Raw genomic sequence first — 25,680 nt, 5'->3', positions numbered from 1 at the left:
CAGAGACATGGGACACACAGTGCTGGTACCGCAGGAGTCACTGAGAGGCCCTGCCGAAACCTGAGGAAGAAAGTGAGGTGGACACTAGCCCAGGGAAGGCTCACTAAAGGCAGTCTTTGAGACCCAGAGAGGTGACAAGAAACAGCAGGGGTTCAGGTAATGGAAGCTGCTCCCAAGCCATGGTATAGCCTCCGAGAAGGCCATCCACTCACCTTAATGGCTTCCATGACAGGCTCATACAGGTCGGGGAAGCCTGGGAACCGAAATACCATGCAGTGGACCAGCTCTGCCAGCTGCTCCAGGCAGCTGGCCCCAGAGTTCGAGTCCTCCTTGACTAGAGAGGCCACTATGGGAGGAATGTGAGGGAGAAGCTACAAGAGAAAAGGGGGTTAGTGTGAGGGCCAGGCTACCCATCTGCGGCTCGACTGCAAGGGGGGGCCTCGGTGGATGGAGGGGGCACTCATGGGAACTGTGTCCTCCTTCACTGTATAGAGCTGAGCGCCACACAGTCATCTTTGTTTTTCTTTAATATTTATTTATTATGTATACAATATTCTGTCTGTGTGTATGCCTGAAGGCCAGAAGAGGGCACCAGAGCTCATTACAGATGGTTGTGAGCCACCATGTGGTTGCTGGGAATTGAACTCAGGGCCTTTGGAAGAGCAAGCAATGCTCTTAACCTCTGAGCCATCTCCGCGGCCCCCAATGCCATTTCTTTATCTCAAGAAGGCAAGGCCTGTCTGGGAGCTGGGAGAGCAAGCACCTGACTCCTGACCTGGAAGAACTGTAGCTGTCACCAACCCAGGCCCTGTCACCCTACAGTGTGCTCGTGAGAGACACACATCCTCTGGCTTCTGCTTCCCACCTCTCTACAATAGGGCCTTGAACCTCCTGTGCTAAGACCCAGAGCTTGGCCTCAAAAGTCCCAGCTCCCATCTCCCAGGTCTCGGGTGGAGGAGAGCGCAGTGAGGCCCTTACCAGGTGGAAGGCCTCGTGGGAGTGCTGGAAAGTCAGGAGCATGTACTTGAGGACAGACAGAGCGGCCCCCCGAACAATGGGGTACAGCAGCTTAGAGAAAACCTGGAAAAGAGCTCGTGTCAGGGGTCCCCAGACCCAGGCTGCTACCCAAAGCCAAGCGTGGCCACAGCGGACCCAGCAACAGGCTGACAATGCAAGAACACAGAAAAATGTGCCTCGGAGCTGGATGGAGCAATGCATGGTGAAGCAGGTAGCCAGGGTTGGGCGAGCGATGGGTGGGCAGACATGCCCTGGGATGAGCAGTCGGGGTAATGGAGCTATGATTTGAGGCCCAGAGAGGAGCAGCAAATTAACCCCATCACACAGTGACCCCAAGACCCTGCACCCCACACCTGCACTGTGCCCAGAAGAGACCAGCGGGAAAGGCCACAAGCCCATGTTTGGACAGAGGCCACCAACCTTCTCAATTTTGGCGAGCGAAACCTCAATCAGGATGCTGAACTTCTTCACGGCAGCCAGGCCCTTCAGCAGCGCAATGATCCACCTGTCAATGTTCTTCCCCAGGGGCCAGGACACCCAGTCAATCATCCTGGTGAGGGGGGTGACGGTGACACAGGGGAGGGGACAGGAGAGGGGACAGAGGAGGGGACAGGGGAGGGGACAGGGGAGGGGACAGGGGAGGGGACAGGGGAGGGGACAGGGGAGGGGACAGGGGAGGCCCAGAAGCCAGAGTCAGGGAGCCCAGGGACTGACCATAAAGTCCTGACTCACACCCGCACAGCGACAAACGGAACACTCCTGGAAAATGCAAACGAACCCCGCACCCAGCAGAAATGGCTCCCAGTCCTCCAGAGGGAAGCCAGACCCTTTCACCCGCTGTACCGGACCACAGGGGAGAAGGCACTGCAGGCTATCCTGGCAAAGAGCTCCAGCCTGGGCTGAGAACTCTGGCTCCACCAAGTCCCTGCTGGGGACCAGGGCAAACCACTTCCCCTCGGAGCCTGGACTTCAGCTGCAAATGGAGACAACCCCTCCCACCCCCCCCACCCCCGAAAACTATCACATAGGAGGGCAGCAGCTAGACCCTGCCTGCAGTGTCCCCCCAGGACCATGTGCCCAACTGAGCATGGGCTGGTATGTGGTCAGTGCTCAGGAACCAGCACCAATCTCAGGTACTCAGCTGACGGTGCCACCATGAGAATAATGGCCCCGATGGACGTTCCCAGGATGCTATGCTTCACCTCAGGATGGTTCACTTTGACCTAATCCTCAACACATTCAAGGCTGACCAGTTTAGAGCTGAGGAAAGGGAAACGAAGCCACACAGTTGAGAAGCCTGGAAGACAAGCCCCTCTGCTTACACCCTCACCCACTAAAGACAAGGAACCCGGGAGAATCCTATGGAGATGGTGCCCTGTGCGTGGGTACAGGAAGAACAGCGGAGGGAGGCATGCCAGGTTGATGAAGTCTGCACAGGCCAAGGCCTGAAGAGAAGAGTACAGGCCGCCTAGTCAGAGGTCACAAGGCAGGCAGGTTGAGCTAGCTCACGGGGTGACAATATTCAAGTGAGGGGGAACGTACACCGATGGCGGTGAGCTGAAAAGCACCCAAACTGTTTCTGATCTTTTCCAGACTCATAAAGTACACCAAAAACTACTTTCACCGTGTGTGCCTGTGTCTTCATGCGTGTGTGCCTATAGTACGGAATCTAACTGACAGCAGGTGCCCTGCTCTATTACTGGTCTTCAGGGTTTCCCAAGAGCCTGAAGCTGACTGGTCATGGAACCCCCAGGATTTGCCCATCTCTGCCTCCTCAATCCTGAAGTCACTTGCATGCACGGCCATGCCAGGAGGTGGGTGTTTGCACTCAGGTCCCCAGGGGCAAGCACTCCTCACTACCGGGGCACTCCCTCAGCCCCTATCTTTATCAGCTCATCCGACCATGCACCTCTGTTTTTCATACAGAGGGAAAATGAGGCCGAGGGTTCAGAGTCACACGCTAGCACACAGTCTGGTGGGATCACTGGGGCAGGACTTTGTCGTTTATAGCTAACCCAAGGCCAAGCAGAGGAGGACCGTAGAACTCACAGATGAGCCTGGCCTCTGACCGCGGAGAGCCTGAGTCCCCATCCACAGTCAAGAGCTTCAGAGAGAAGTGGGGGGAAAGCCCACCCGCACCCACTAACCTCAGCACCCACCTGCTAATGGCAGTCAGCATCTGGGAGTCTGTCACACTGTCGTCATTGCTGAGGTTCCGGACCACGCCATCCATGAGCTCCAGCGGGAGGTGCTGGACCACACTGGCCAAGGCGCTGGACGGCGGCTCTTCCTCTGGAACAGGGATAGCCTCAGCTCTCCTTGCCCTTCTGCTCTCACTACTTAGGCAGATAGCACGTGGAGCCACCTCCCCTCCCCCTACAGCATCAAAGCCTCTGATTCCATTTAACACAGTCATTCAAAACCCTTCACTGGCATAAGCTGACAACCAGACGTGCAGAGACGCCCAGCGGAAGAGTTCAGGCTGGAACTAGCCTTGGGAGGAAAGGACATTCCAGGTGCAGCTACACAAAGTGGGGGGATGTGAGACGGCACATTTAATGCCAAACTCTTGTGCAGTTGTACAGAAGACAGGCCGTGGTACAGAGGCTGGCCCTGGCTCTCTCCTCCCTGCCCCCTCCCCCGCACGTCAGCCCTAAGATCAGAAAAATCACAGCCTTCAACTCAGTCATCCACGCTAGAATCTAAGGTCCACTGCTGGCTGGCAACTGGATGTCAAGAGTTCAGGGGTTGGAGAAATGGCTCAGCGGTTAAGAACCCTTGCTGTTCTTGCAGAGGACGGAGTTCGGTTCGCCGCATCCACACAGTGGCTCACAATCATCCTTAACTTCCAGGGATCAATGCCCTATTCTGATCTCAGCGGACCAGGCACACACGCAGTGTACAAACATACACACAGGCAGAACACGCATACACGTGAAATAAAAATTTTAAAAAAAATTAAAAAAGATACAGCCTGAGTTTAAGTATCGCCTGCAAGCTCCCCCACTGCCAGATGCTAATGACTCCAGACCAAGCCTTCCTGACCCTAAAGCCCAGGACCCCCTACCATTCTGCCCTCCCAAACTAATCTCATCTTCCGCCCCACGTAGTGTGCTCCCCGCATTTCCAGCCGCACCACGCGATGATACCCACAGCAAACGCCCGCGGTAGATTTGCGCACTAAAACCAAGCGCCGCAGTCCACCTCCGTGCGCAACCCGCACCAGATCCAGCCCGAGTGCCCGCCCCAGCCCGGGCTGCACACGCACCTGTGCAGGAGATGACGGCAAACAGCTCCTTGAGGCAGGGCAGGATGGCGGCGGGCTGCGCGCGCCACAGTTGCGCCAGGAGTCCGCTAACCTGCTGAGCCTGCTCCAGGAACTCCACGGCGCCCTCCTCGCCCTCGGCCGGGCAGCGGAAGCGACCAAGGCACCGCACCAGCTGCTGGCAGAAGAGCAGGCGGTGCGCGCCGTCGGGGACGCAGCGCGGGTGGCGCGCCAGCAGCCGGGCAACCTGCGCGCAGATGGCGGGCCCGGGCCGCTCGCACACGGTGCGCAGCACCTCGCGCCGCAGCAGCGCGAACACCTCGTCAGCCGCAGGCCCGTCCGGCAGCAGCTGCAGCCCCAGCTGCACGCAGGCCAGCGCGCGCGCCCCGGGGGGCCCCGCGCCGCCCTGCAGCAGGCGCAGCACGCGGCGCGCGCTGAAAAACTCGGCGAAGACCTCGGGGTGGTGGCGCCCCGCCACGTGCAGCAGCTGGCAGCCCACGCGGCGCAGCAGCTCGTCCGTGCCACCCACGTAGAGGCGCGCGCCCAGGGCCAGCAGCGCCAGGCACTGCTCCCGCTCCAAGGGCTGCCGCGCCGCCTCCAGCACGCGCCGCACCAGTCCTTGCTTCACGCTCGTGGGGTAGGACGAAGTCACCACGGCCTCCAGGATCTTGTCCATGACGGCCACACGCAGCTGGGGGCAGAGAGGGTGGCGTTCTGACACACACCCCGGTCTAGATCCCTGGGTGCTGACGCCGGAGAACGGCCACGGTTTTCTAGCCTGTAAAATGGCACACACACACACGAATATCTTTAGCACCTACCCAGCCCCTGGGAACAGCTCTGACTGCTGGGCGCCTTCTCACCTCGCTGGTGATTACAGACACTCCCGAGAAACGCAATGGTCTTGGGAAAGGCACTTGGGGCAGGGCGGAGCCTAGTCTCCGCCCAAGACCCTTTCCGCAGATCACCGACAAGTTTGGAAACTTCTCTTGGAAAGTGCTGTACCACATCTCTAAGGCCCTACCACTATCAGACACCGGGCAAACTGCTTTTCCTTTCCGAAGTGAGCCACTCCCGGTCCTGCCAGACCATCCTCGCGGTGGATTACGTTATTATCAATTTGATAGGACCTAGAATCACCTGCAAGACCTGCTTCTGGACACACGGCCTCTGGCCACCGGTGGGGTGTTATCTTGATTGATTTGGGATCAAAGACCCACCCACCATCCTCTGGGCTGGGAGGAGAAAGTGACCGGACCACAAGCCCTCATTGCCCTCCCCTTCCTGAGCGTGCAGTGACCAGCTGCTTCAAATTCTGCCCCGTGACCGCCCCACCCTGACTGTTACACTGAGAAGGGAGCTGCAAGAAACCCTCGCTCCCTTGGGGTGTTTTTGTGCACCTGGAAAACTCTAGCCTAAGCCTGTTCCCTCTCCAGCTGCCACGGGTGAAGCCTATCATCCCAAAGGCCTTCACTGGCCCTCCCACCCAGCCTGGCTCCACAGCCCTTCACCCCAGGGCCCTACCTGCGTCTCCAGCCTCAGCCCCTACCCTTTGCCCACCGTGTTCTGGTCACATGCATTCGCCCCCTCCTCTCCTCGCTTGATGGGGTGCTTTGAATGAGAACGGACCCCCAACAGGCTCGCGGTGGGATACCTGGTTCCCATGGAAAGGCCTATTTGAGAAGTGGGGCCATAATACTGACTTTTAGGGTTCAGAAGTTAGCTTTCTCTGCCTCCTGCTTACCAAACAAGATGTGAGCTCTCAGCTGCTCCTGCTACCACACCTTTGCTCACACATCGTGAACTCGAACCCTCTAAAACCATCAAGTCCAAATTAAACACTTTCTTTTACAAGTTGCCTTGGTTGTGGCGTTTATCACAGCGATAGAAAAGTAACCAAGACACTTAGCGGGCTCTCCGAGCAGCCTCACCAGACCTCCCTCCTTGCTTCAGACCTCAGAACACCCTGCCCAGCTCCTCTACAGCCCCTGGCAGGTGTCCGCCTCCCCACCAGTGAAGTCAAGGTTTGTGTATCTGCCTCCCAGCACCTAGCAGGTGGCTTAGCACATGGCAGGCTTGCGTTGGGTAAGTCAGGGCCTCACTGCCCTGCGGTATAAACGCCCTGCACACTGAGCCGTCTGGCTCCCTAGTCTCAGGCTGATATTCACAGGTACCGCTGGCCCACCCTTATCTAGCTGGCACCTAAGAGAAGACAGGGCCCTTTCTCTGCATAATCCTATCCTAGGCAAAACCCACAGTAGCTGCCTCATTTGCTGAGTCCATGAAAACCACCGAAGCTTCCCACTGCAGCTGAGTGAGGACAGCCGGACATTTTCTGGACAAGGGGTCAGAACACTTGACTCAGAACCTGAGCTGTTCTGGAACCAACTACACACTAGGCTCTGTGGAGATGCGTACTTCTGTGTCCTGCCTCTGAACTGCCCCCACCATTAATTACTGCATGTCTCTCTCCAGGGGCCCCTTTTTTAAGTCTGTCTCGGGGTGTAAGCTCCCTGGGACAGGGACCAAGCTTATGTCTCAGTGGCTGGCATCTGCCACACCAAGTTAGAATCTTTGGAGTTCCATGGCTGTAGGGTACACTGTAGCCCAGATCAGTGGCCCCCAAATGCTAGCCTCGCCGCCTGAGCATCAAAAGGCCTTTAGCCCAAGTGCTCTTAGCATGTTCCATTTGTTTGATAATGCTGGGATTGAACCTAGGACCTCACACACCCTAGGCAAGCACTCCCACCTCTCAGTTGCTCAAATCGCAAGCATGAATTACCACGCCTGCTTCTTGGGGTTTGCTTATCTGTTTTCATTTTGTTTGTATGTTTTGCTTCTAGATGGGGTTTTACTTTGCAGCTGAGGCTGACCTGAGTCTCGTGGTGTTCTCCCCCCAGCCTCTTCAGGGCTGTGATGGATTACAGGTGTGAGTCACCAGTGCCGGCTCTCATTGCTCTTTTAAATAATGATTTCACCTTAGAAAAAGCAGTCAAATGTCCAGGGCCTCCTCAGTTAGGCAACGGGAGGATGGTAAGTGAGACTCCATGTTTACTGAGAGAGGCCTATCTGGCATGCATTCTGGTTACCGGAAAGATTACCCAGCCCCTTGAACCTCTCACTCTCTGGGCTATGAAAAGGAACCAAGACGCCCTTAGCGTGGTGCTGGACGTGAGGAAATTCTCGAGAGGCGTCAATTCCCGCTGCTCTGGAAGCAAAATCCGGGTCCTTAAGGAGGCGGAGCACAGCAGTGGAGGCAGATGCCATTAGAGAGAGCAACAGGCGGTGCAAAGCGGGATCCAGCCTGGAGGCTGGGGATGCCAGGGTTGGATCCCCAGCACCACAAGAAGAATTAACAGAAAGCAGGAGGGCACCCCCCCACCCCCACCACGTCACCCTGGGCCCCCTAACAAGGCAATTGCTGTCATCAACCCCCTAGGCCTTGTAGACTAGTGGGTAGGTCGTGCTTCTTAACCCTGGCTGCCAAGAAAGCCCAGCACGCACACTGCTGAGAAGGAACCTTAATCAATGAGACTCTGGCATCATGTATAGAGGGTGAGGGCAAAGGGCAGGCACAAATGGAATTCTGGAGCCAGGGAAGGTTCTAGAAAACGATTTTTTAAAAAAAAAATCAAAGTAGAAATGGAGACCTGCACTGTGTGACCTTGAATAAGGAATATATATATATATATATATATATATATATACTGCTTTTCTCATTTTAAAAATGGGGATAAATGGCCTTAGATTAAACCACAGAAACCGAATAATCAAACACCCACAATTCCCTGCCAGTTTACCTGACACTCCCTCAGGTGGGCCGCACTTGGCAGCTGGAAGCCCCGTCCTCCAGTACCACCCGAAGTTCCAATCACCGGAGCCAGCCTTCCTCAGTCTTTGGCCTCTCCACAAAGCACCACCCCTGCTACCTGCTCCAACTCCTACGCAAGCAGTTGGGTCAGCTGTCACCATGGTTACCAGTAAACCCACTCCGCGATATCCTGGATGCATTCATGCAAAAGAGCTTCCGAGGTTTTGACTTCACCTGACTCCTGGTCGCAGACCAGAGAAGGAGGGCAGGCGTAGGGAGCAGAGGGAGACACGCTTCCAGGACACAGAATCAGCTGGCGTTCCCCCCCCCCCCCCCGCCCCCGGAAAGAGCTGTAGGCCACCTCTCTCGGAGGTGCAGGCTGGGTTACCCAGCAGGGATGGCGTGTCCACACAAGCTCTGAGTGCAGCCAGTCCCACACCAAGTGCAGCAGACCTTCCTCCCTCGCTAGAGCCTGCATCAGGGACGGGGCAGAGGCTTCCCCTCAGAACTAGCACCTCAGCTTTCTCTCTGGAAAATGGGAGCTGTTCTGCATCTGCCACTCCCAGGGTTGGGTCAGTGTAAAAAAGAAGAAAAGAAAAGATGGTGGCCTGGGTAGTCATGAGTCTCTCATTGGTCCTCTGTCGTGGAGGGAACATGCACTGCCAGCTGCCTCTAGGAATTCCCTCAGTTCATCTGTTCATCTGTTTCCACGCTCCCCCGACATCAGTTCCTCTGTTTCCCTTGCCTGGACCAGGACAGGAGTTTTCTAAACCTCACTCCTCATCTGATCCATCCTCCACTAAAGGCACAAGTCCTGGAGGGTCGCAGTTTTTAATTTAGCCAGACACAGCCGCCATGGTGGTCTTGGTTATGGAGGAAACAACTCCCTCACCTCTCAGCCTCTGAGACCCAATGGAAGATGCATGGCCACTTAGTCCTTGGCCTTTTCCAGCCAGGGCTGATGCCCTTGCACAGGCCCTGAGCTGTATCCTCACCCTGCCAGCCTTCCAACCTGAGTGCCCAGGCACATTCTGTCCGTATGTCCCAGGCCGCCTGGGAGAAGCAACACCCCTCCCAGAGGCCCTGGCCTTTTCATGGATAACCCCTGGCCTTTCGGCTGTGTGCTGACAGTTCCCTGCTTCCTCTTGGGCGGACCTGGCTCCTCTCTATCACCACCTGGGGGGCTGTGGAGAGGGAGAAAGAGACCAGAGACCAAGACCCCTAGTGATCAGCTCAGCCTTCATCACCTCCTCAGCCTCTCTCTGGGCCCAACTCTCCCAGCAATGCCATCAGATGAACCTCATTTCTGAAAAGTTCCTTCTTGCCTGGCTATGCAGAACCTCAAGGCAACCTGCCCCTTCTGACAAAACCCACACTCGAAAGCCAGGCGCTGAGGCTATCTGGGAGACACAACACTGATAGAAGGCATGGATGGGAATTTGAGAAGGGTTTGTGTTTTGTTGTTTTGCTGGTGTCCTCTCTATTGGAAAGGGCTTGCCTCTTCTCTCCTGGCTGGTTCTGACTCATCCCGCAATGGCCAGTCTGCAGGCCATTCCCTGTCCCTCCACAGAGCGAGTCTCAGAGGTCTGGCTCCAAGGCCGTCTTGGCTTCTTCACTCTCTGCAGTCTGACTCCTCTGGGCACGCTCTCTCACCCACCTGGCTAGGGCCTGATGCTGTAGGAAGTAGATCCAATCCTGTTCTGTACACGGCGCCCAGGATGGACAGAGGTGGCCGTGAAGGTGTGCCTAGCTATTGGCGAGAGACTCGCGACAGCAACGCGAGATAAAACCCAAGGATGTGACCAGGAAAGTAGCTTCCAGAGACAGGCTTAACCTTGAGTGCAGTTCCTGCCCCCTCCCCTGCCTGGGCCTGGTCCACAACCCTTGAGGCCACTAGACAAGACTGAAAGAGCCCCTAGCCACTCTAGAAATGGTCCACACAAGCAAGGCAGAGAAGTAGAATTAAAAACCCTGTTCCTGGTTAGCCCCTAGGGCAGATGTTCCCAGATGGCCTCCAAAGGAGGAGGGAGGGTCAGCGGGTCCCTGCCCTGTGCTAGGGATGGGGGGGGGATTCACCTTCCCTCGGCCCCTCACATTCACACCTCACACCCTGACTTCCTTCCATGGGTGCCAGGGCTTCCTGGGGGCACCCTGGGGTCTCTGAGCTGCAGAATGTCCGCTTTTTAACTTAGTGCCTGACCAAGGCAGACCTGAGGGTTTTGCTGGGGACAAGCAAGTGCCCTATTGCTGAAGAGGGATGAGAGAGAAGACGGAAGATGACAGGAGATGGTTCCACCTCCAGGACTGGCCACACTCAACCCCTGCCTCCAGAACTACCCCTGACTAACCCAGCCTTTCTGGGAGGAGGGGACACGAGTTTACGCTTCAGTTGTCCAATCTGCAAGGGTTGTCAAGGGATCCAGATTCCGTGAAGCTAAGACGACCAGGCAGCCTCTCCCGATCCTTGGTTTGTACTCTCGCTGGGGTCCCCTCCTCTCCCTTCCTTCTGCCATCGCACCCCTGCACAGCCCGCACTGGGACTGGGGTTTCTCCGCAAAAAGATTGCCAGGCTTCGTGGTACTAGGCGTTTGTGCTCTCAGTACTGAAGGGGGCAGGAGATGGCCCACCTCTATACTCAGTAGATGAAGATGGTTAGGGCTCAGAGAGGGGCAGTACTAGCCCAAGGTCACACAGCAAGGCCCAGAAGAACCTAGACCTCCCACCTCCCATTCTCCTGCTCTCAGAACCCTGTAGGTAAGTATGGGGCCCTGGAAACATCAGGGTGCAGACACTGTCTGCCCCCCATCCCTGCCACCAGCACTCACACCCAGGGCCCCCTTACCTCCTGGACTTCAGCAGGCCTTACCTCAGAACCCACTCCTGGGCGGGGCGCTCGGGCCAGGCTGGACTAGGCTGGGCCAGGCGAGGTCAGGGCGGGTCCTCCGCTCCCCTCCAGGGGGGTCCCAGACCTCAGGGATGCTGCTGCCACCGTGATGTCCAACTCCACCCACCCCGCTCCGCATAACCCCAGATGGACCCGGACAGTGAAACTCTTCTGCGCGGTGGCTGGGCTGCGGGACGGAGCGGAGGGGGGAGGGGCGAGGTGCGGGAAACGGGGCGGAGCCAGAGCGGGGGCTACCCCCGCGGGCGGCCACTCGGGCCGCGTCCCCTTTAAGGGCAGCAGGCCCGAGGGTGGGTGGGGCGGGCCAGTCGCGAGCCGGCTCCCTGCGTTGCCTCCTGGGAGGTGGAGTCCGGGCGGGGGCTCGCGGCGTCGCGAGGCTCCATCAGGGGGACTACAAGTCCCGGCGGCCAGCGCGCGGCCCGGGATGCCCCGCCCCTGCCCCCGCCCGGCCCGCCCTCTGGCGAAGCTGCGCTGGCTGGAGGGGAGGCTGCGGAGCGAGGGCTGGAGGTGGGTGCGGTGCGCCGGGGGTGAGGGGACGCTCGGGACCCAGCAAACGCGTAGTGGGGCCCGCAGGGCACCTGTCCCGCCGTGAAATGTCATCTGTTGCCGCCTCGATAGTCTCATCAGTGAAGTGGGGTGGCCCCGCCCTTGGCCGCGGGGGAGGGGCGCGTTTGGTGGTGATGGGGTGGACGGAGCTGGGGGTGGGGGTACGGGGCTGGGGAAGGGCGCTCTGTGGGAGGAGCCTTGGATGGGTGGGGAGAGGGGCGGGGTCTGCAGATGAGCAGGGGCGTCTTGTCTGTCTGAGTCCCGAAGGGTCGAAGGGTCGGGTTGCAGCGCCCAGGAGTAGGGTGCTGGGTCAGGTGAAGGGGCTCAGGGCGAACCACAGGGATGACAGGGACCCCCTCCCAGCTCTGGCCACCCCAGGGCGTGTGGTTGAACTGTGGACCCGTGGATGGACACAGCACCGTTCTTTCCATGTGACTAAGAAATAAAGAGCCCATCCTCGGTGCTTAGTGCGTCACACACAAAACTCAGTCGACTCTCGCATCCCGCAAAGGCTTCGCCTCATCCGTTTCCATTTGAGGAACACGGGTGATAAGTTACTCGCCGCAAACGCCTTCAACAACCCAGCCTTTTTCTGCAGGCCGGGGAAACAGGTTGGGTCTGTGGTAGTGTAGGGAAGAAATAAACCTTCTGATCTACCCTGCCAAAGTTGTGCTTCGGGACGAGTTCCCTCAGCTCCTCCACGCGCCGAGCTAGAAGGCAACCCTCCTATGGTGTCTTCAGGCTGGAGGGGTTTGAAAGCCCTTTGTTTCTCATTATCACTGATGCGAGGAGTGGAAAGACCACAGGAAGAGAAAGGAGGTGGTTACAAAGCAGGAGAGCGAGCTAATATGGCTAAGGAAAGTTCTGCATGGTTGTTGGGAGTCTGCACCATCTTTAACAAAGCATTTCTGTACAAGCAGGGAAATCGCATCTGGCTGGGTGCTTTCTTCTTCCAGCCTACTCCCACCTCCCCCGCTGCGCTGATGGTCACAAAGTCCAGGGTCCCTTGTGTGAACTGAGTCTAGAAGGTACCTGTCCTCTCTTGCTAAGTTGGTCCTATGGCCTCTTTTACAGGTTGGACACAGCTGTTGGGTGTGCAGGGTGAAGCTGAAGTCTGCCCGACTCTCAGCCAAAGTCCATAAGCTGGTGACCTAACCGGGTTAGGTGGGGAAGCTGCTAGTTGACCGGTAGACACTTGGAACGCTGTCTTCTTTGAAATGTGCCCAGTGCCCTGCCCACTCCCCTCCACAATGGCAGTCTTCATTGCCTGACAGCCCAGCAGTCAGAGAGACCTTGTCCCAGGACTTTGATTCCAAAAAGAAAATTCAAGTATTTCAAAATGAAGTGTTTCAAAAATATTTGTCTCCAAGACAGGGAAATAAATATTCCTGTTGGTAAATAAGTCTGTCAGGGAAGGTGGAAATGGTTCAAACTAAACAAAGTAAGAAAAAAAAGTGTACTCTGCTTCCAGTCCCTGCCCAGCCTGTTTCTGGCTGTAGAGAGGGGCTTCCCAGCCTACAGAGAGGCCAGGCACCCATCTACTTAGGTTAGCTGTGCTAATAATGCACGGAGGGAAGGTGCTAGGAGCCAAAGAAGAGGAAGACAGGAATTCCATATGCGAGGCCGGGCAGGGAAGTGGGATTTTTCTCTTTGAATTCCTGGCATAGGGGATTGCAGAAGCCAAGTTACAGAGGAAGGAGATGGCCTGCCGTGGTCTATAAAGCAGAGCACCAAGAGCATCTGTTTCTCCGGGCCAAGGTGGCCTACTCCTTAATCCCAGCATTCGGAAGGCAGAAGCAGGTGGATCTCTTGAGTTCCAGGACGGCTGGGGCTACATAGAGAAACCCTGTCCTGAGAGAAGGAAAGAGAGAGTCTGATTCGCCTATGAGATTTGTAGAGATGAGCATGTTGACTCATTAGCAGTTGGAAATGCTGAGTCAGCTGTAACCCTTATTATTCCTGTTCCAGTTTTCATGATCGCAGTCTTCCCTGGGAACTGGCCACGGGCTACACAGCTAGGACACGGCAGAACCTACAGCAGACTTGATTTCGTCCAAAAACCATACACTGTCCTCGACCCCTAAAAGCCCTACTGGTTCTTACCGCCTACACTCAACGCACTCTGGCTATAGAAGTAGCTCTTGCCACGTAACAGCAGCAGATTCTAGGCTCAGGAGGAAGTGGCAGAAACATTCTCAGGCAGCCATATCTCAAAGCCTGGATCCCAGTGTGGAAGACATCAGGCTGTTCCCATGGGACATCTCCCACTCAGCGACTCCCCCGGCTCTGAACCTCGCTCACTATCTTAGCCTCCAACTGCCAGACCTATGACAAGTTCCAAGAACAGCCTGCACTCACCTGCTCATGCTTGGCCACATTTGCTTCTTTGCGGACACACACACGTCTCCCAGCTACTTTAACTACAAGCCAGGCTGGGCAGCTTGTTCCTATAGTCTGGGCCGCTCAGGAGTTGGGGGCGTGAGGATGGCTTGAGCCCCAGAGCTCCAGACTGCGCGGGCAGGGCAGCTCTATGAAAGCCTGACACACGAAAGGGGACGGAAATGGGAAGAGTGAACTGAGAGGGAGGAAGAGGATGAATATCTTAGCCAGGCATGGTGGCACGTGCCTGTGATCCCAGCATTTGGGACGCTGAGCAGAAAGATTGCTTCTAGGCCAGCCTGGGGAACATAGTGAGACCTTGACTAGAGGGAAAAAACAACAACTTTTTCTTAAATTCTCTGATATGCATCCATCTCATAGTAGTGGCATTCTGCTACATAACAGTTACCAAATTAGCGGTTGATACTACATTTTTTCCAGATTTCCCTTCATCGAAAATCTTAAGTTGTTGCCTTTAGCCATCAGATGCGGTCCCACCCAGCCCACATACCGCGTTTGTTAGCATCTCTCTGAGCAAATAAATAATCTGAGAAGAGCCGTCTTATCTTTTATGTATACTGGATCAGTCCATTAGTGATCGGGGCCTGGCTATTTTTGTTTCTGCCTTTTTAGTAATGTGTGCTTCTGATTCCATCACTCTGGAAAGCAGATATCAGGGGTCTCTATGAGGCATTTGGTTAGTAGTTAATATCATGACCGTGTGATGTCTCCATGGCAACAGGGAAAATGTCTGTAACACAGTTCTCTAGACCAGCGGATCTCAACTGTGAGTCTTGACCCCTTTGGGGGCTGAACGACCGTTACCACCAGGAAACACATATTCACATTACGGTTCATAACAGTAGCAAAATTATAGTTATGATGTAGCAATGAAGATATTTTATTGGCCGGGTCACCACAACGTGAGGAGCGGTATTGAAGGGTCACAGCGTGAGGACAGTTGAGAACCTCAGCCCTGCACTGCATTCCTTCCATCCACGCCCATTGATGACCTTCGCCTGAACTGTAACGCTGAAGGCTGCAAAACGGTGTTTTTCTTCCATTCCTTCTGTATTGGTGTTCATTTGGGGTGGAAGAGTAGGTTGAGACAGGATCTCCTGTAGACCAGGCTGGCCTTGAGCTTCTGCTCTCCCTCCTTCTTCCTCCCAAGTGCTGGGGAAACAGGCCTATATCCCCGTGATGGCTAGTGGTAATTGTCCACCAGATAGAATCTACAGTCACCTTGGAGGTGGGCCTCTGGTCATGCCACAGGAGGTTATCTGGATTATTTTTGTTGTGACCAAGACAATTTAAGAGTTTGTTTGAGTCTGTCCAGAGGACTAAGAGTCCATCTTGGCAGTAGGAACAGCTGAGAACTCACATCTTGAACTGTAAGTCGGAAGCAGAGAATGATACATGACCCCTAAAACCTCAAGGCCCTCCCCCAGTGACATATTATTCCTCCAGCCAGGTCAGACCTCCTAAACCTACCCAGACACCACGACCAACTGGAGGCCAAGTATTCAAACATCCGAGCCTACTGTGGACATTCTCACTCCAACTACCACAAGACTCAGCTTTTCAGTTTCTTCAAGACAAGGTCTCACTATGTAGCCTTAGCCGAACTGGTCACTTTTAGACCAGGCTGGCCTCGAACTCAGAGATCCGCCTGCCTCTGCCTCCCGAGTGCTGGGATTAAAAACATCTGCCACGACATCCAGCCATAAGAGCCATTTTAACGCTGGGTGGGGCCTATCTCTTTCTATATAAATGGAGGAAAGGAACTGGGCAACAGTGAGCACTCATTTCCCTCTGTCTCTTGACTGGGTGCACCTTTGGGAGTCCACAGAGATGAGGCTCCAAGAATTTGTGATTAAGTTTATACAGCATCCTGGACTAGAGAAAGGAGGAAGAGCTTGAACTTCGGACAGTGGTAGGGAATTATGGGAGAGTGGGGGGAGGAAATGTGTAATGAATATGGGTTAGCTTCTTATACAGACGGAAGTCTCAGGTGACCACAGCCGTCTCCGAGTGGCTCCCTTCTCGGTCCTAATGAGTTTCCTGTGCACTTGCAGCCCCACCCCCCCTTCTACATCTGTCCAGAGCTGCTCCGACGCCTGCACTTTCTCAAAACAACTAAACAGTCCATATTCCTGAGGAGACACAGCATATTCTGGTCATGTCGTGTTGAGGGTGGTGTGTCCTAGACCCCCTCAAGGTGTGCTTGTAAAGGCTTGGAGGGAATCACTTAGCACCACAGACTCCATATTAAAGTAGGGCTGAGGATGTAGCAGGGAGTAGAGACTCTTAAATTCCCAAGGTCTGGGGTTTTATCTCCCACAATACAAAAATGTGAGCCAGGCAGTGGTGGCGCAGGCCTTTAATCCCAGCACTCAGGAGGCAAAGGCAAGCAGATCTCTGTGAGTTAACGGCCAGCCTAGCCTGGTCCACAGAATGAGTTCCAAGACAGCCAGGGCTGTATAGAGAAACCCTGTCTTCAAAAACAAAACAGAAAAAAAATTAAAAATATATGAATGCTGAGGATGGAGCTCAGTGACAAAATGCTTGCCTGACTCCACCACCAAACGTGGAAGAAATTAATTAAAATGGGTAAAGAGTTGCCAAGTGTTAAGCGAGGCCCAGCAACAGGCGGCAGCCACTGGCTTGCCAAGCATGTCGCCGAGTGGTGTTTGAACAAGATGCTTCAAGAGGTTTCAGACCTTTTGAGGCTGCTCCTGCTTCTGCTGCTTATGGCTCTCATTACCAGTTTGTCAGTCTGTAGTGTTAGGCTTGGAAACACTGCACATATTTGGGAGATGCTCCTGAGCTGTATGACTCAACCCTTAAGCACCACTTTCTGGGCTGGAGAGGTGGCTCAGTGGTTAAGAGCACTAGCTGCTCTTCCAGAGGTCCTGAGTTCGATCCCCAGCAGCTGCATGGTGATTCATGACCATCTTCAGTGGGACCTGGGATCCTATACCCTCTTCTGGAATAAAGGTGTATGTGCAGATAGAACACTCTTATGCATAAAATAAATAAATAAAATCCAAAAGAGGAAAAAAAAGTACCACTTTCTGAACTCGGCCTTCTGAACTCACTGACCTTCACCTTACCCCACCTTAGTCCCTGTTCTGCTTTGAAGGGGAGCCATGACCAAGGCAACACTATTTATTTATTTTTGATTTTTCAAGACAGGGTTTCTCTGTGTAGCCCTGGCTGTCATCCTAGAACTCATCCCTTAGACCAGGCTGGCCTTGAACTCACAGAGGTCCACCTGTGTCTGCCTCCGAGTGCTGGGATTAACGGTGTGCGCCACCACTGTCTGGCTGCAACACTTCTCTCAAAGAAAGCGTTTAACTGGGGGCTTGCTCACGGTTTTGGAGTGTTCATTCATCATCGTAGCAAGGAGTATGGTGTGCACACAGACAGGCCTGGCCCTGGAGCTGAGAGCTTTACGTCCAGATTCACAGGGTTTCTCAGTAGCTCTGGAGCCTGTCCTGCTACTCCTACTGTAGACCAGGCTGGCCTCGAACTCAAAGAGATCTGCCTGCCTCTGCCTCCCGAGCGGGACTGTAGCCCCCAGAACAGAGTTGGTTTGTTTGTTCAGACAGGAGCTCACTATGTAACCCTGTGTGGCCTGGACCTTACTCTACCAGACTGGCCTTGAACTCACAGAGATCCTCCTGTCTCTGCCTCCCTGAGTGTGACTGTCAGTTTGACTTCCTGTTGCAAGATGTAGGACACTTGGCTAGTTCTCCAGCACTATGCCTGCCTGCATGCCACCACACTCCCCCAGATGATAATGGATTGAACCTCTGAAGTGTTTTCCTTATAAGAGTTGCTATGGTCATGGTGTCTCTACACAGCAGTGGAGACCCTGAGACAGAAGTTGCAAGCAGGAGTCAGGTCGTGCCGTGATATGCCTGACCACTGTGCTGGTTTGGAGGAATTTGGACTTCGGTGCTTTGGATTATGAACAGTGGACTGCTTTAAGCACTGCTTAAGGGCCATGCTCGTAGGAACATGGAAGACAGAGGTACTAAGGTCATTTGAACTGCTGGGGGCTCACTTCAAGAGGTTTCAGAGAAGAATTTTACTATGTTGCCTACAGATCGTTCTTGTGATATTTTGGTGAAGAAGGCAGCTGTCTTTTGCCCTTGTCTGAAAAGTCTGCCTCAGGCTAAAGTGAAGAATTTTGAACTAATTCCATTGGCAGAGGAAATCTCAAAGCAGCCTAGTATAGGCGCTGTTGTGTGGTTTTTAGTGGTCACTCTAATGAAAATTAATAATGAAAAGGAGCAAGCTGAGCAGGGTAAATTACAAAATGTAAATTTTAAAGAAAAAAAGAGTACCAGGAAGTGGAATAAAGCTAACTGCTGTGTTCAAGGAGATAAAGGGAATGGTGACCTCAGGGCAAGACCCCACCCAGCTAAGTTTCCAATTTGTGAAAAGAAACTGAAGAAAAATTTGGGAGCAGGGTGTAGCGGGGCACACCTTTAATCCCAGCACGGAGGAGTCAGAAGCTGGCCGATCTCTGAGTTTGGTCTAAAGAGCAAGTTCAAAGACAGCCAAACTTAGACAGTGGAAAACAGAAAACAGGTGAAGATGGATTTGAAGGAGGGGGCCATGTTCCAGCCCCGGCACGCAGCAGAACTTGGCAGCTTCAGGCGTGTGATTCTGGCTTTAGAATTAAGGATAGAAGCTGGGCAGTGGTGGCGCACGCCTTTAATCCCAGCACTCGGGAGGCAGAGGCAGGCGGATCTCTGGGAGTTCGAGGCCAGCCTGGTCTATCTACAAGAGCTAGTTCCAGGACAGGCACCAAAGCTACAGAGAAACCCTGTCTCGAAAAACAAAAAAAAAAAAAAAAAAAAAAAAGAATTAAGGATAGAAGAAAGGAATTATGGAATAAAGCCACCAAGGCTAGGCATGTGTCAGGGGCATCCCTGGGAGGCCTAGTGGAGAGGCCACTGCACGAAGCTGTGAAGGTGAAGCCTGGACCGCTTGGAGAACCCAAGGTGTTAGAGATGCCAGAGCCATGGGACACCTGCCGAGGAGAGCTGCTAACGGGGAGTGGAAGCAGCCCAAGACAGAGAAGTGTGCTGCAGTCAACAAAGCTGACTGGAGCTGGAGATGTGGAGAGCGCTTTGACATCAGAGTTTGGAGTTTGCCCAGCTGGCTTTCGGTCTTACTTTGCTCCAGTATTTATTTCCTCGCTGTTAGTATTTTTCTTAAACAACCAACCTCTCCACCAACACAACTAATCCCCATCGGACCAAATTAAAAGATACCCAGGTTTAATGGGTGACAATACTCCTGGGTGGCCCCTGGGAAAACACAGAGAGGAAAAGGGGAGACCACGTGTTCATTCTCTGGGGGGGCAGTCTAAATAGCCTGTGGGAGTGGTCTTGACCCTCCCTGGGGAGGGGTCACCATTTGGTGGACTTTCTCGGAGGTGGAGTTTGGACTGAGGCAACTCCCAGGGGAGGGAGCTTGGAATGGAGTTTTCCACCCAACATTCCATAAATGGATACCAGGGGTTGGGGTAAAGCCCCCTAACTAACAATCCAGACTTTTTGTATAAAGGGGTGTTAGGGAGCTGAGGTGATGCTTTTGACCAAGCATTTCAGATTTTCTTTGGATAAAGGGGCGCAGACTCAAGTCTGGCTACTTCTTGCGGGCATGGCACAACATGGGAGAGGGGAGAGCTGGGAGTTGGTGGGCTCACACTCAGCAAGAGGTGTGCCTGGAGACACATCCAGTTTGCTGTCATCCTGGAGAGCTCAGGCAGCTGTTCCTTGAGGGAGACAAAAAAGCAGGTGGCTAGGAGAAAAAATACTGTTATTATTGGCCCTGTGAATGGGGTTAGTCATGGGAAATCATTAACTGTCAGAAAGAATGGGACAGAGAAGTGCCCTGGTTGTCGAGGAGAGGCTCGGGTGAATAGCTGAGACACAAGAGCAGATAAGACCAGATTTTAGTTGGTAGGTACCAGTGGTGAAGTCCCAGGAGCTGGTGCAGGTTTTGGCGTTGTCTGGAGGGCCCTTTGAAAGTTGGTCTTGGTCCAGACAGCAGGAGTGACCTGTAAAATGGGTAGGGTTAAAATAGGCTCTGGAGACTGTTAGTTTTTACCAGACCAGATTTCCTGATAAAGCAGCAAAACTTTTTTTTTTTTTGAACCTTTAGGTATCTGTAAGACATTCTCTTACAGGAACATTAAAGGGAATTTTAAAAGATACACCTGTTAGTCCTGGACTCTGAAGCCTTTTAAAGAAGTACACCTGTCTGTATTTAACAGGAAACTTAACAAATGAGACAATGAGCTACCAGTACCTCAAGTCATCAAATGCCATTAGCAGATCTGGGAGGGATAAATGAGCAGATATGAGACAGCTTTTTTAGCCACACAGGCAATCCCAAGTCTCTCCTTAGTCCTCGGAGAACACCAGCCTTAGAGGCAGTGCTTGCCAGTAGCTGCTGAGTATAAGAGGCCTGAAGATTTTCCTATGGTGGTGGGGGAGGATTTAGTCTGCCTGCCTCTGCAGGATGAGACATCAGATCCCCCAGGTGTAGCATCCAGGAAGCTGAAGGGGTGGAAGGCCGCATTTTGCTGTGTGGGTGGCTTTGCCATACCCAAAGGCAGGCCTCAAGGCGGAAGGTCTTTTGTAACCACGTGCGTCTTCTTGGAGGAGCTATAGGATGCTGTGGGAGCTGGCATGTCTCTGTGGTAGAAGCTCTTTTGTTAAATGCCATACCCTCAGATCTGTAAAGGCACTTGAGAATATTTAAACTAGACATATAAGCTAAATTTAGACATGTATTTTATCCAGCTAGTTACAGCTTACCAATGCTAGTAAATGTAAGAAGATTAAAAGGAATATTTTAATAAATCCAAGACTAATAGCACATGTGGGTACTCTTACCCAAGATAACAGTGAGGTCAAAATGGAGGTTACCCATGTGTTTGTATCTTTCTAGAGCCATTGTAATCTGGAGTTAAAAGTTTTACAGATCTTAAAACACACACACACAGAAATGAGACAAGCCTACTGTGGAAGCAAACACATATACACAGATAGACATAAAAGCATAGTATGGCCACAAGCAAACATACATATAGAGACATAAAGCAAGCGTACTGTGAAAACGAACACACGTAGTCACAGAGACATAAAGCAAGCCGACTGTGGAGACGCACCCCTGCCTGACTCGGCTGTGTGCCCCAAGCACCCTTCCCAGCTGCTGACAAAGCTGACCACCCCTTCCTTCACGGCCGCTTACCACCCAGCCCTGTTGGATCTCCCTAGTGTCTCACAGCCCATCTGCTCCATATTTCTGCCAAGAGTTTTGTAACTTCACCGTGGGCTGGTTCCTCTAAAGACACTCCAGATGGCGAATGCTTGTCTGCAGTATCAAAATGCCCCCACTGGACTGATGGGCAAAGCAGCTGGGCATCTCTGTCCACCCTGGCCCCGTCCCTGGAGAGAAAGGGGGTCCCAGTGTAGATACACTCCACACAGAGAAGGGTGCTGCCTCCGCTGACCCCACCCCCATGGACCTGTATGCTTACAGGATCTTTCTTGTGCCTGGATTCGTCTCTGCCAGTTCCTCATGAATCTGTCTGTTCAGCACACTTTACTGCCTGTGGTCTGCCCTCCCCCACGCTCCCACCAGCATAGGTTCTTCTGTAGGGCAATACTGAGGCTTATTTCTCTCGGTGTCCCCACCTCCACTGTCAGGGTGGCACTGCTGAATCCATTCTACGTTTCCTGTAGAAGCCAAGTGGGCGTAGCTTGTTCTCTCAAGAACCTTAAAAAGATTCAAGACTTACAGTTAAAGGAGGCCAGTGCTCTAGATGCTGGAGGCTGGGAGGCAGTGGGGGTGTTTTTTATCATCTTTCAAAAACATTTTACCTATTTTTATTTGATATGTATGTATATTCTGCCTGCCATGTACGTCTGTGCACCACATGCATGCAGTGCCCTCAGGGGCCAAAGGAGGGTGTCAGAACCTCTGGAACGGGAGTTATAGGTAGTTGTTAGCAGCCATGTGGGTGCTGAGAATTGATCCCAGGTCCTTGGCAAGAGCAGTGAATGTTCTGTCTGCTGAGCCATCTCCAACCAGGGTGTTTTTAAGGAGTGGGGAGACCGCCTTCAGGAGCAGCACCCCTCTGCAGTCAGCTTCAGGCTGAGGACCGAGTGGTTTAGTGTGGGGGAGGGGTCCAAAAAGGACCGTCATGTGGACGCCAGTGATCCAGGGTAGCTCTGCAGATAGGTGGAGATGGCACCAGTCACAATTATTTGTGAACTGGAAGAGGAAAATAGTTCATTTCAGATCAGCGCTGATGCGGTGAGAATACTGAGCCCAGCACAAAGCATCTGTTAAGGGATGCACAGAATGATCTTGAATCATTTACACATTTTTCTTTCACAAAAAAAAAAAAGGACCTTGAGTTTGAATCCTGCCAAAGCACTCACTTCTTTAAGCCAGGAATAAATCCTGGCCCAGATGTCCTTGTCCACAGGGATGGTTGATGGCACCATCTTTGTCCAAAGATGATAGGCCTGTTACGTATGCAAATTAATACTCATAAAAGAATTCAGGGAGCTCTTAGCCCAGGCATGTGTTCCTTTCGTCCACAGACCAGTGGCTCTCCAGCCTTACTGAGCTTTTGAAATCACCAAGGAGGCTTTTCCAAAACTTCTTATGTGTGTCTGCCTGAGTGTGTGTGTGTGTGCGTGCACATGTGTGCGTGCACATGTGTGCGTTTTTCTTCCCTTGTGAGTCTAATATGCAGCAGTTGTCAACCATTCCTCAGGCATTAATACATTTCACCCTCAGCGAGGCTTGGCCTGTAATTAGGAGTTAAGGCGTGTGACTGTGTAGATATGCTTAGATCATAATTTAATTTTTATTTTAACTTACTAATTTAGGATTTCTCATTTTACACACCCAGAACTGTTTCCAGGCACCTGGCCTCCTACCATGTCTGACCCCATCACACTGAATGTCGGGGGGAAGCTCTACACAACCTCCCTGGCCACGTTGACCAGCTTCCCCGACTCCATGCTGGGCGCCATGTTCAGCGGGAAGATACCCACCAAGAAGGACAGCCAGGGCAACTGCTTCATCGACCGCGATGGCAAAGTCTTTCGCTATATCCTCAACTTCCTGCGGACCTCCCACCTGGACCTGCCGGAGGACTTCCAGGAGATGGGCCTGCTCCGCAGGGAAGCTGACTTCTACCAGGTCCAGCCCCTGATCGAGGCCCTGCAGGAGAAAGAGGTGGAGCTCTCCAAGGCCGAGAAGAACGCCATGCTCAACATCACCCTGAAGCAGCGCGTGCAGACGGTCCACTTCACCGTGCGGGAGGCGCCGCAGATCTACAGCCTGTCGTCCTCCAGCATGGAGGTGTTCAACGCCAACATCTTCAGTACCTCCTGCCTCTTCCTCAAGCTCCTGGGCTCCAAGCTCTTCTACTGTTCCAATGGCAACCTCTCCTCCATCACCAGCCACTTGCAGGACCCCAACCACCTCACTCTGGACTGGGTGGCCAATGTGGAAGGCCTCCCAGAGGAAGAGTACACCAAGCAGAACCTCAAAAGGCTGTGGGTGGTGCCCGCCAACAAGCAGATCAACAGCTTCCAGGTCTTCGTGGAAGAGGTGCTGAAGATCGCCCTGAGCGATGGATTCTGCATCGACTCTTCCCATCCACACGCTCTGGACTTCATGAACAATAAGATCATCCGGTTGATACGGTACAGGTAGAAAGACCCCCTCCACACGGGGGAGAAGCCAGCCTGGCTTTGAGAAGGGTCTCACCAGGCACGAGGCGGGGACCTACACTAATCTGTATTAATTGCATAGCAGGGCTTGATCCGGCACGATGAAGTCCACCTTCGGGAATCCACCTTCGGGAATCCACGTGTCCTCCAAACGAAACCACCTCTTCTTGCTTATGTTGATCTGGCGGTGGGTAGTTTACAAGTGAGAAGTCAGCTGATGCACACAGGAGGCGCCCACAGAACTCTCTGGCTGGGACAAAGGAGGAGCAGTGGGCTGGGCTCATGGGTTCTCATACTCCAGTCAGTGCCTCGCTTCCCCATCTCCAGAGAGAGCCCTGGCTGCCGAGGGGGAGGGTGGGAACCAGAGGCTCCTTTGCATGTGCAAAGGACACAACGTGTGCAGCGACTCCCATCACACCTGCTCTTTGCCCTGGGGGGTGCGTCCAGGTACCAGGACACCTTTGCCCGTGTGTAGGTGGTGCGGTATGTTCCCAGAACCCTTTGTGATTCCACTCAGGGAGAAAGCTGAGCTGTGCTGTGGCCTAGAGGATGCCTGTCTAGGCTTCAGCTGGAGGGAACGGCCCTCCCAAAGATGCTGAATGAAGGGTTCTTGGCTTCAGAAACTGGTTGCTTTCCCTGCAAAGATGTGATAGTATTGGAGCCAGGATGATGAAAGACACGTCACGATCCTGCCTATTGCTTGACTTTCCTAGCCCTTTTCCCGTGAATTGGAAGCGTCACTCAACAGTTTAAACCAATATATTATGAACTCTCAGGGTTGGAAAATAATCCAGAAGCTTTTAGTTCTTCCCCTTCTCTAGGACACCCCAGTACATTTGGGGACGAGTGCCTCTCCTTGAGTACCTTCAAGGGATCACCTTTGCCAGCTTGCACACCCCTGGTGACAGAAAGCTCACTACCCAGGGCAACTTCTACCAAGGTTGAGCCCTGCTGGTTATCAGGAAGCTCTTTCAGTGTTGACAGTCTGTCCCGCTAGGTCTTCCTCTTCACACAGACGTACGTGCTTGATTTGACTAGACACTTTGACGATGCCATTACTCAGAACTCAGCCTCCCTTTGCAATTTGTCATTAGCAAAATTAGCTCCTTTCTATCCTTGTTCATGGCCCCCAGTTCATCAGCCTTCCCCACCAGCCATGGCTCTGCATGTTCCTGATCATGTCTGGCTGGAAGAAGACTGCTGACTGGGGAGATCTGGGGTTTGGGAACACTGTGTTCGGCAGGGAGTACAGCTCTGTACCACCAGAGTGCCCTGGAGTGAGTGTCCAGCCCCTACCACTCCTCCTAAGAAAGCAGCCTTCCCCGTCATAACTACCTGTGGGCCTCCCAGGGCCACATGAAGGGCTAGAAATGCCAGACTGCTACTCCCCAACAGGAGCCGCACATTGTGAGTCATCCCTGCTGGAGACACTCGCCAGACACAGCCAGGGAAGCCGGGAACAGGATCCAGGGGTGAACAGAGCAAAGGGTTTCCATGGTTACACCTTGTGCATGAGGCGTTTTCATAGTTATAGACAAAACCTGGTCCTGAGGCAACAAAGGCCTTTTCCCTGCCTTCAGCGAAGCCAGCGGGAGCCAGGAGTCTCCCTGTGGCTGTGGAGCCACTGCACCAGTGGTACTAGAAAGTTCTTCAGAGAACACAATCCGGACAACAGAAGCTGTGATCATGGTCAGATAAGTCAAGGGGGAAAAAAACCCTCCAAAATCAACACTGCCCCCCCCTTTTTTTTTTCTTCATCTGTTTGGTGCTTCCTAATTCAACAGCTTGACCTTAGAGCAAGGGCAGAGCCTGTGAAGACACTAACACACTACGTGACTCTGCAGGTCACTCGCCTCACTGAGCCACCTCCATTTCTTCATCTGCGAAATGGGCGTAGAGTAACACATAACCCTACCTACCTCACAGGACTGTTGTGAGGAGCACAGAAATAACGAATGTGAGAATAAACCGTACATGA

At 53.4% G+C, this 25,680-nt stretch overlaps 2 protein-coding genes across 4 annotated transcripts in view; one reads left to right on the top strand and one right to left on the bottom strand.

Moving 5' to 3' along the window:
- The window catches only part of LOC121450494 (ubiquitin carboxyl-terminal hydrolase 35), a 22,269-nt gene extending 11,036 nt beyond the window's left edge, over nucleotides 1-11,233 (bottom strand). Inside the window, exons 1-6 of one of the 2 annotated variants that reach the window (XR_005974618.1) lie at nucleotides 10,960-11,233; nucleotides 4,286-5,060; nucleotides 3,177-3,309; nucleotides 1,438-1,567; nucleotides 979-1,080; nucleotides 213-371 (exon numbers count right to left, since the gene is read on the bottom strand). Coding sequence is in view for 1 of the 2 variants with exons in the window: in XM_041655440.1 (XP_041511374.1) it covers nucleotides 213-371; nucleotides 979-1,080; nucleotides 1,438-1,567; nucleotides 3,177-3,309; nucleotides 4,286-4,958 (1,197 nt within the window). In the remaining variant the exon portion in view is untranslated. The remainder of the gene's footprint in view (nucleotides 1-212; nucleotides 372-978; nucleotides 1,081-1,437; nucleotides 1,568-3,176; nucleotides 3,310-4,285; nucleotides 5,061-10,959) is intronic. The other variant, XM_041655440.1, reaches the window with a different exon arrangement.
- Nucleotides 10,686-25,680, top strand: LOC121450502 (BTB/POZ domain-containing protein KCTD21). Of its 2 annotated transcripts, none has more exons than XM_041655463.1 (2): nucleotides 10,686-10,847; nucleotides 22,874-25,680. In XM_041655463.1, the coding sequence occupies exon 2, from the start codon at nucleotides 22,903-22,905 to the stop codon at nucleotides 23,683-23,685; it is 783 nt and encodes a 260-aa protein (XP_041511397.1). In that variant the 5' UTR covers nucleotides 10,686-10,847; nucleotides 22,874-22,902; the 3' UTR covers nucleotides 23,686-25,680. The 2 variants fall into 2 exon arrangements, with proteins under 2 accessions (XP_041511397.1, XP_041511389.1); XM_041655455.1 differs by lacking the exon at nucleotides 10,686-10,847 and adding an exon at nucleotides 11,450-11,502.

This window comes from Microtus oregoni, unplaced genomic scaffold (assembly GCF_018167655.1).
Source record: "Microtus oregoni isolate MIOR12 unplaced genomic scaffold, Mior012 000000F_ref0000247, whole genome shotgun sequence".
NCBI classification, from domain to species: Eukaryota; Metazoa; Chordata; class Mammalia; order Rodentia; family Cricetidae; genus Microtus; species Microtus oregoni.
This window is presented reverse-complemented; position numbering and strand designations above follow the sequence as displayed.

Coding starts and splice junctions, on each gene's coding strand:
- LOC121450502 (XM_041655463.1), top strand. CDS start 22,903: ATGTCTGACCCCATCACACTGAATGTCGGGGGGAAGCTCTACACAACC.